Here is an 8051-nt window from a genome sequence, read left to right as displayed (position 1 = left end):
GCCCGGAGGCCGCGGGAAAGGGGCGGGAAGGCGCCGCTCGCCATTGGCCGGCGCGGTGGGCGGGTAACGCCAGAGGGGGTTGCCGATTGGCTGGCAGAGGCTTGGTGGCGGGTAGTTTCCCCTGGTGTGTCACGCGTGCCCCGGAAGCGGAAGCGGTGAGGGCGCTCGGCCATGGCGAGGGAGAAGCAGCCGGAGGCAGCGGCGGAGGCGGAGGGAACTCCCGAGCGCTCGTACCGGGAGCAGCTTGACTACCTGAACCCCATCGCCCAGCCCCTCGCCTCCCGCAAGCTGACGCGCAAGCTCTACAAGTGCATCAGGAAAGGTCTGGCTAGTACCGGGGCCGCGGCTTGGTGGGGACCGGGCCAGGCCGGGCGGGACCCCCCTCACGGTGTGCTTCTCCTGCAGCGGCCAAGCACAAGCAGATCCGTCGCGGCGTGAAGGAGGTTCAGAAGTTCATCAACAAAGGCGAGAAGGGGTAAGCGCTGCCCCGGCCCGGCCCCGCTGCCCCGGCCCGGCCCCGCTGCCGGGGGCCCGGCCGCTGACACGGGCTCTCCCCTGCAGGATCACGGTGCTGGCCGGCGACACGCTGCCTATCGATGTGTACTGCCACATCCCCATCATGTGCGAGGACAGGAGCCTCCCCTACGCATACGTCCCTTCCAAATCGGTAAGGGGCTGCGGCTGCCCAGTGGAATGGAACCCGGTGGGCAGCACGCGGGGCGGCACAGATCTGGTGCCTGAGTGAAGCACCTGGTGCTTGTCCCTAGCCAGGGACAAACGGTCACGGCTCAGGTGTAGGAGTGTGGAACACTGTGGGACTGCAGAACCCTTTGCCCATGTCGAGTCCCTGCAGCAGCTGGGGCGGGAGCTCACTGGGACGGAGCTGGAACATGTTTTCCCCTTAGTTGTGAGCTGGGACCCAGCTGCTTGCAGAAGCGAGATGCTGACCAAGGTGTGGTGCTGGTGGGACATCCTCCCTTTTGTAAACTGCAAGTTGTGGCGGGGGGGTCGCTGTCTTTGGGACTTCACCTTGGTGCAGGCAGCTTTGCAGACCCGGGCTCCCCACCCTGGGTAGGGAGTACGGCAAGTGAAGTATGTGCCAGCCCCCCGTGGCATGTGCCAGCCCAGCGTTTCGCTTCCAGGGCATAGGAGACAAACTGGGAAAAGGGTTCTTAACCCCTGGAGGGCTTGAGGGGCTGGCAAAGACATCTTCCCTGCGTTAGACTGGGGCACAAAGCATGCTGGCTTGGTGTCAGGCCTCCCCTCTGGGGGGGACCTGGCACCCCACAGCCCTGCCCCCCCACACACATTCTCACTCTGTTCCCGCAGGACCTGGGAGCCGCGGCTGGCTCGAAGCGCCCGACCTGCGTGATCATGATCAAGCCCCACGAGGAGTACCAGGAGACCTACGATGAGTGCTTGGAGGAGGTGGGGGCCCTTCCCCTGCCCCTGTGAAGGGCCAGCGGCAGGTCCTCCTCCTCCCTCTGCACATGGGGCTCTCCCCCCATGTTTGCGGGGACGCTGCCGAGAGCACTGACCGGGGGAATGGGGGTCAGCGCTGCGGGGGTGAATAAACGTGTCTGGGGGGTTTGTAGGACGCGGTCCCGGCACTCTGTACTGGGGGGCGGCGTGGGGGGGGGAGGCTGGCATGGCCGGGGGTCCGCCGCGCCGCCAGGGGGCGTCCGCGCCGCGGGGGGGGGGGGGCGGGGAGCCACCCATTGCCGGGGGCGGGGCGAGTGCGGGATGGACCACTCCCACGGGGGGGCGGGGTGTACGTCCGGACCTCGTTGGGCCGGGTTAAACCATTCCGGGGGGGTGAGGGGGAGGAGGCCTGTCCCGGCGGCAGCGCCCCGGGGCCGGTCCTCCCGCCCCCGCAGGGCCCAGCCGGTCGCGCAGGCCCCGGCCCTGCCGTGACTCAGCCCGCTGCAATGCCCCGACTGGTTGTACCGCCAGCCCCTGGCCGCCTCCCTCCCCGACGCGGCGGCCCCCCGGCAGCCCGGATGGGCGCGGGAAGCGCGGAGGGAGGCGGCCCCGCTGCCCCCTCCCCGGGCACCGCAGGGCCCAGGCCAGCCCGCACCCCTCTTGCGTGGCTGAGAGCCCCGGTAACCCCCTCCCCTCTCCCCCGCCGCGCTGGAGGACAGCAAAGGCAGAGGCCAGAAGAACGAAATCCGGGTTTATTGCAGGAAAGGCCGAGGAGAGCTGGGCTGGGCCCGGCCTTCACGTGGCTCTGCTGTTACAGGCGTGGAGCTGGGCTCCTTCCAGGGCCTCTCGACCAGGTCTCCCCCAGCACTGGCCCAGCTCCTCAGCTACCCATTGCCCACCCTGGGAGGGGTGATGGGGGGACACCCCAGCCTCTTCCCCAGCTTGGGGAGCATGCCAGCCCCCCGCCCACACGCCCCAGTCTTCTTTCCCCTCCCCAAAGGCCTGCCAGTGTGGTTCCCAGGTTCCCATCCCTCCTCACACAAGGCACTCGCCCCTCAGCTCAAGGGCTCGCTACAGGGAAGCTGCATTGACCACCCTCCATTGCAGAGCAACCCCAATACTGGTGACATGGAAAGCCCCAACAGAGGTGCTGAGGCAGCTGCCCCCTCTCCCAGCAGTACCAGCACTTGTCAGGCTTTCCTCCTCTGCCTTCCCAGCGGCACCAGCACAGACTGGTGCAGGCACAGGGCACCGCCACACCACCAGCTCCTGGACCCAGCTGACAGGGCAGCTACTGTGAGCAGCAGCTGGAACCCCCACAGCAAGGCAGCAGGGTTGGGGACAGGGCTTGACCCTCTCCTTAGCAAGACATTAAGTTACTAGGTTGTAGGGAACAGGGGTGGCAGAGCAGGAGGGACAGGGAACGTTTCACAGGGCGCTTGGTTTCTGCCCCCATGGCAGAAGGAATCATGGGGCAAACGCTCCTGGAGTCAGAGCATGGGGCACATGCAAGACCCCCACCCTGGCATAGATGACCCCCCACTCTGCAGAGACCCCCCCAGAAGGTCCTGAAGAGCTGCAAGAAGGAAAAGCTCCCTTGTCGCAGTGAGTCCTTCTCCCCAGGGCAGCGCTGAGCGGCTGGTCCTTGTGCAGACCCTGAGATTGTCCCATTGCAGCAGCAAGAGACCTTCCCCCTTCACAGTCCCACCAGCATCCTGCTGCTCAGATCTTCGAGGACTCCACCCGCTCGATCCACGGCGAGTCGGCCCCGATGTCCCTGGGCTCTGACCGCAGCTGCCGCAGCTCCCGCTCCAGCGCCTGGCTCCGGTGGTACATCTCCATATAGCTGGCCTGGAGCTCCCGCTGGTACCGCAGCACCTTCTCCTTCTCCTCCTGCCAGGTTTTCCTCTCCAGCTCAAAGTTCACAGCCTGCAGCTGGCCCTGGCGCCGCTCCCGCAGCAGCTCTGCCCACAGCCACTCCACCTGCCGCTCCAGGGGCTCCGCCGTGTCGCTGTGAAGGCCCCGACACTTGGAGTCATCAGTTTCGCAGCCGGGGAAGTCCTGGCACGCAGGCATGGGGTCGTCGCCCAGTGGCAGCGAGGCGCCAGGCTCCGGCGGGCTCTGGAAGGAGTCTGCCAGTTGTGCCAGCTGGGAGTCCCTGGCCTGGACCTCCGCCTTGGCCTCCCGCAGCTGCGTCTTCAGGCTGAAGATCTCGCCCAGCTTCTGAGCCATCTCCTCCTGGGTGTCCCGGAGCTGCTGCTTCAGCAGGGAGATCTCCGCTGCCTTCTGGCACACCTGCAGGGCACAAGTGAGCAGTGAGGAAGGGTTGGAGGAGCAGGACCCCAGGGGTGGCAGCACCCCAGGTTGTCACCACAGCATCCCTGGGAGACCAGGACCATCACACCTGACTTGTTCTCCCTGTCCTGCAGCCATGAGTGACACCAGAGCAGGGAAGCACTGCCCCCATCCCTGGCTCCATGGCCAGGAGGGTGGCAACAGGGAGGGAAGGAAGGGGACTCACCTCCCACTTGGTCTCCTCCAGCTTGGGGCTGACGCGCTCGCCCTGAGACTGCCGGAGCTTGGGCTCCTCACACTGGCACTGCTGCATGCTCAGCTCCTCCTGCAGCCGCTTCTTCTCCTGCTGTGCCTTGTAGAGCTGCAACTGCAGTGCCCGCTGCCCGCGCTGCGCCTGTTGCGTCACCTGCTGCAGCCGGGCCATGTACATCTGCTTCAGATCCTCCAGCTCGTCCAGCCACAGCCGCTGCTTGTCCTCAAACACCTGCCAGCATAGTGAGGGTGCTGGTGAGGGTCTGTAGCCTGCCCCTATGTGGGGCAGCCCCAGGGAAGGATCCCAGAAGGTCCTGTGATATTGGGTCCTCCCACACTTGGACATTCCCAGCCCATCGCCCAGGATGGCAGGACAGCAGCTCCTTCACCACTCCTTCCACCCAGGCACCGCTGCCCCACACCCCTGCCTGGGGCACCCAGCGCAGCCCCAGCCCCACAGCTCACCTGCGTGAAGGGGTCTTCGGTCTCGCTAAGGCTCCTCTTGAGCTGCCGCAGCTCTCCTCCCGTCTCCTGCAGCCGGTCCTCCAGCTGCTTCACCGCATCCTCCAGCGAGTAGGTGAACTCATAGGGTGGCGGGGGCTCCCCGGGGCTCTGCAGCCGGCTCAGCGTGGCCATGCTTTTGCAGGACAAGGGTGCCTTCTCGGGGGCCAGGGGGTCCCTGGGGCTCCGGGAGACCCTGTCCAAGGAGCCCCCGATATGGTTGATGTGGCCCATGGAGGCGCTGAACTGGCTCTGGGCAGGCTTGAGGCGGGAGCCGTAGGAAGGGAAGCTCTGGATGGAGTTGTGGCTGGAGTCGGAGGCCTCATCCAGGCTGATGGCATGGAGCAGGTGGGTGCGGAGCGGGCCGTGCTGCGAGGCTGCCGTGCTGCTCTGCGACAGCAGCGTGTGCAGGCTCCCGTTGCTCTTGGACAGCTTCTGACCCTTGGACGAGGACAGGCCCTGCATGGAGACCAGCCCCTTCCCGGCTACCGCCTTGAAGGCTGAGGGCCTGATACGGCACTGAAAAACAAGAACAGGGTCAGGATGAGCCCAACAGCCCCCACCAGCACACACAGGTGCCCCAAGCCAGGGAGAACCCGCTCACCACCAGCCCCGTATCCCTGGACATCCTCAAATCCCCACATCCCATCCTGGGCATGGACTGTACTGCTCCAGCCCCATCGTCTCTCAGATGGATTTTGGGGCCCAGCATGGCAGCCACAGCCACAGCCTCACCTTGTCGAAGCGGCCCCTCTCAGGCAGGGAGCTCTTGGAGAAGTCAGCCCCACGGTGATGCTCACGGGAGCAGCGCTCGGGGGACCGGTTCTCACGGTCACTCTCATAGTCCCGCTTGTAGCAGGCGCCCGACGTCTGGTGCTTCCGCTCTGACCGCGTCTCCTTCTTGGCCCCGTGCAGGTAGCCGAAGAGCTCCCGCTGGCTCGGCCCCTTCCGCAGCAAGCCGTCGGGCTGCCGAAGCCCCCGCGAGCCCCCCAGCTGGGCCCGCAGCTCCAGGGGGGACAGATCCTGCTTCTCCACCAGGCTGCCCACGCTGCCCATGTTGCCGACGACACGGACGGGCTCCGAGGAGAGGTAGGTGCTGAGGACTCGGGTGTCGGGCTCACAGGTCACAGGACCCTGTGCTGCTGCCATGGAGAATTAGAGAAAAGCCCGGTACCAGCACTGCCGAAGGAGAGACAAAGTCAGCAACGCCGGGCAGCCGGGACTTCGAGCCCCCCTGGCACCCCCTTTCCCAGCTAGCCCCAAGGACCAACATGGGCTCCTGGTGCTGGGAGGGACCCACCACATCCCGGGCAGCTCCCCAGGGGACCCGGGAGCCGAGCGAGCAGGGCACCGCCGTGCAGCATGCACCGGACAAGCTGCGTCGTGGCGGGGGCTCCCCCCTGCTGCCCCCCGCCATGGCGGAGCGCCTCCCTCCCACACCCAGCCCCACCTCCCGCCCGCGGCCGGGGCTGCCACCAAAACAGGCACCTGCCGCCCAGCCAGGCGGGCGAGTTCAGGAGCCGGCAGCACCTGCCTGGGCCTGGCGCCAGCCCCGGCCCGGCGGCACCGAGCCACGCCACCGGGACCTCGGGGTCTGGACACGCTCCAGAGCCCTCCCCGAAATGACCCTGGGGATGCCCAGTCCCGGGGTCGTTGGCTCAGCCTCCCTAGGGTGCGCGGGGGACAGGCATCTCTCCTGCCCCACGGGGAATCTTCCCGCACGGCAGGGGCTCCTGCACCACGCAGGGCGAGTTCCCAAGCCCTCCCCACTCCATCCGCAGGCACTCCCACCCCAACACCGGGCAGGGACGAGGTGGCCACAGCCCAGCTGCTGCGTGCGTGCGGGGGACCCCGTGGCCGGACACGGCAGGAGGGCGGCGGGAAAGGGCAGGATGCGGACGGGACAATGCAGCTTCCTGCGCAGGTGGCCAGGGGAGGAAGGATGCGAGGATGCCTTCGGCCTCGGCTCCCCAGCACCGGGGAGGGGGACGATGGCCTTCGCGGGCAGCCCCCGGCGGAGGGGACGCGGCGAGCGTGGCAGGGGCCAGGCAGAGCCCCCACCGTGGCTCCCAGCCTCGCCGAGGGCTCGCGGGCCAGGTTACACCCAGGAAGCTGCCCTGGTTCTCAGCACCACGCGCCGGGTAAACAAACACCCCGCTTTTAATTGCTGCCACGCACAAACCTGTCTGACAGCTCCCGGCCTGCGCTGTCACCTCCCTCCGTGAGCCCAGCACCTGCTCTGGGCATCGGCACCCCACGAAGGGCGGCAGCGATGGACCCTCGGGGAGGGTCGGGGCTGCCTGCGGTGCCAGCGGGTGTTCACAGGGATGGGGGACATGGATGTCCCCGTGGGGGGAAAGCTCGCAGCATCCAGCCCCCCGGCACCGGGGCATCCGCCGGGATCAGCTCGGCCGAGCCCCGCAGCGGCTCCTCCCGGCACAGTCGGCCGAGGAAGTAGGTCAGGTTGTGGGAGGTTTTTGGGAAGCGCCGGGGGAGCCCGAAGGTGTCCTGCCTGCGGCGGGAAGGGTGTCACCCCCCAGGCGGCAAAACACCGGTCCGGCCAGCCTGGCTCCTTCCCGCGGTGGCGGAAGAGATCCCATCCCAACCCCAGCCGTGCCCCCGTCGAGTCCTGCCCGGGCAGGATACGGCCACAAACCCTTTCCCGTCCCCTCCGGGTGTGAACCGGAGGGGGGGGCTGCGGGGAGAGGGGAGGGGGGCTGCGGGGAGGCGGGCGCGGGTTCCCCGCGCCCGCCTCCCCGCAGCCCCCCTCCCCTCTCCCCGCAGCCCCCCCCTCCGGATCCCGGCCGGAATTTCCGGCACGGAGAAAGCAGAGGGGGAGGTCGGTCCCCGGGGCCGGGCCCGGACGAGTGCGCTACAGCCGGGGACAAAGCACCGCAGGGCGGAGAGCACCGGCGGGAGGGGAGGGGCTCACCGGGAACGGCACCGGGAGGAGCACCGAGGCTTACCGGAGGGGGGGGGGGGGCGTACCGGAGCTCGCCGGGCGGGGGGGGAGAACGGGGGGGGAATGGCGGCGGACCGGGCCCGCACTCACCATGCCGGCGGCGCGGCGATCCCGCTCGGCTCCTCTCCCCGCTCCTTCCCTCGCCGTGTTTGAACGCGCCCCTCGGCCGCGGCCGCGCGGGCAGCGGGCGGAGCCGGCACCGGCAAATCGCGGCGCGGAGGCGGGCGGCGGCGGCGGGGAGGGGCGGGGGGAGGAGGAGGAGGAGGAGGAGGAAGAAGAAGAAGAAGAAGAAGAAGGGGGCGGCCCGGCCGTGCCCACCGGCGGGGCGGGGCAGGGCGCCGGCCGGGGCGGGCTGGCTGCGCGCAGCGCCGAGCACCCCTTGCGCAAACCCCCAGCGTGGGGAGACACCCCCCCCCCCCACCGCAAACCCCTCAGTTACGGGACCGGGACCGGCAGCAGCGGCTGCAGCCGGCTACCGGTGGCCCTCACCGTGGCGGGGGGGCCGGTAGAAGCAGGCCGTATCGCCCACCCCGGGCGCGGGCTGAGCCGCCAGGGCAGGGGAGAAGCATTTTGCTCGGCCTCGTTGGCCGCACCAAGCGCCTGCGGAGGGGAAAAGGGG

At 68.5% G+C, this 8051-nt stretch overlaps 2 protein-coding genes across 4 annotated transcripts; one reads left to right on the top strand and one right to left on the bottom strand.

Moving 5' to 3' along the window:
* Window positions 1-113: 113 nt before the first annotated feature.
* NHP2 (NHP2 ribonucleoprotein) lies at window positions 114-1594 on the top strand. Its single transcript, XM_075056427.1, has 4 exons — window positions 114-322; window positions 406-475; window positions 562-667; window positions 1330-1594. Exons 1-4 carry the CDS (start codon window positions 172-174, stop codon window positions 1453-1455), a joined length of 453 nt encoding a protein of 150 aa, XP_074912528.1. The 5' UTR covers window positions 114-171; the 3' UTR covers window positions 1456-1594.
* Window positions 1595-2153: 559 nt separating this feature from the next.
* N4BP3 (NEDD4 binding protein 3) lies at window positions 2154-7628 on the bottom strand. Of its 3 annotated transcripts, none has more exons than XM_075056713.1 (5): window positions 7523-7628; window positions 5206-5649; window positions 4435-4989; window positions 3944-4201; window positions 2154-3717 (listed from the first exon to the last, which is right to left on the bottom strand). In XM_075056713.1, exons 2-5 carry the CDS (start codon window positions 5617-5619, stop codon window positions 3145-3147), a joined length of 1800 nt encoding a protein of 599 aa, XP_074912814.1. In that variant the 5' UTR covers window positions 5620-5649; window positions 7523-7628; the 3' UTR covers window positions 2154-3144. The 3 variants fall into 3 exon arrangements, with proteins under 3 accessions (XP_074912814.1, XP_074912816.1, XP_074912815.1); XM_075056715.1 differs by having other exon boundaries at window positions 7459-7523; XM_075056714.1 differs by lacking the exon at window positions 7523-7628 and adding an exon at window positions 6653-7128.
* Window positions 7629-8051: the final 423 nt, after the last annotated feature.

Source organism: Buteo buteo, chromosome 24 (genome assembly GCF_964188355.1).
Source record: "Buteo buteo chromosome 24, bButBut1.hap1.1, whole genome shotgun sequence".
Taxonomy (NCBI): Eukaryota; Metazoa; Chordata; class Aves; order Accipitriformes; family Accipitridae; genus Buteo; species Buteo buteo.
This window is presented reverse-complemented; position numbering and strand designations above follow the sequence as displayed.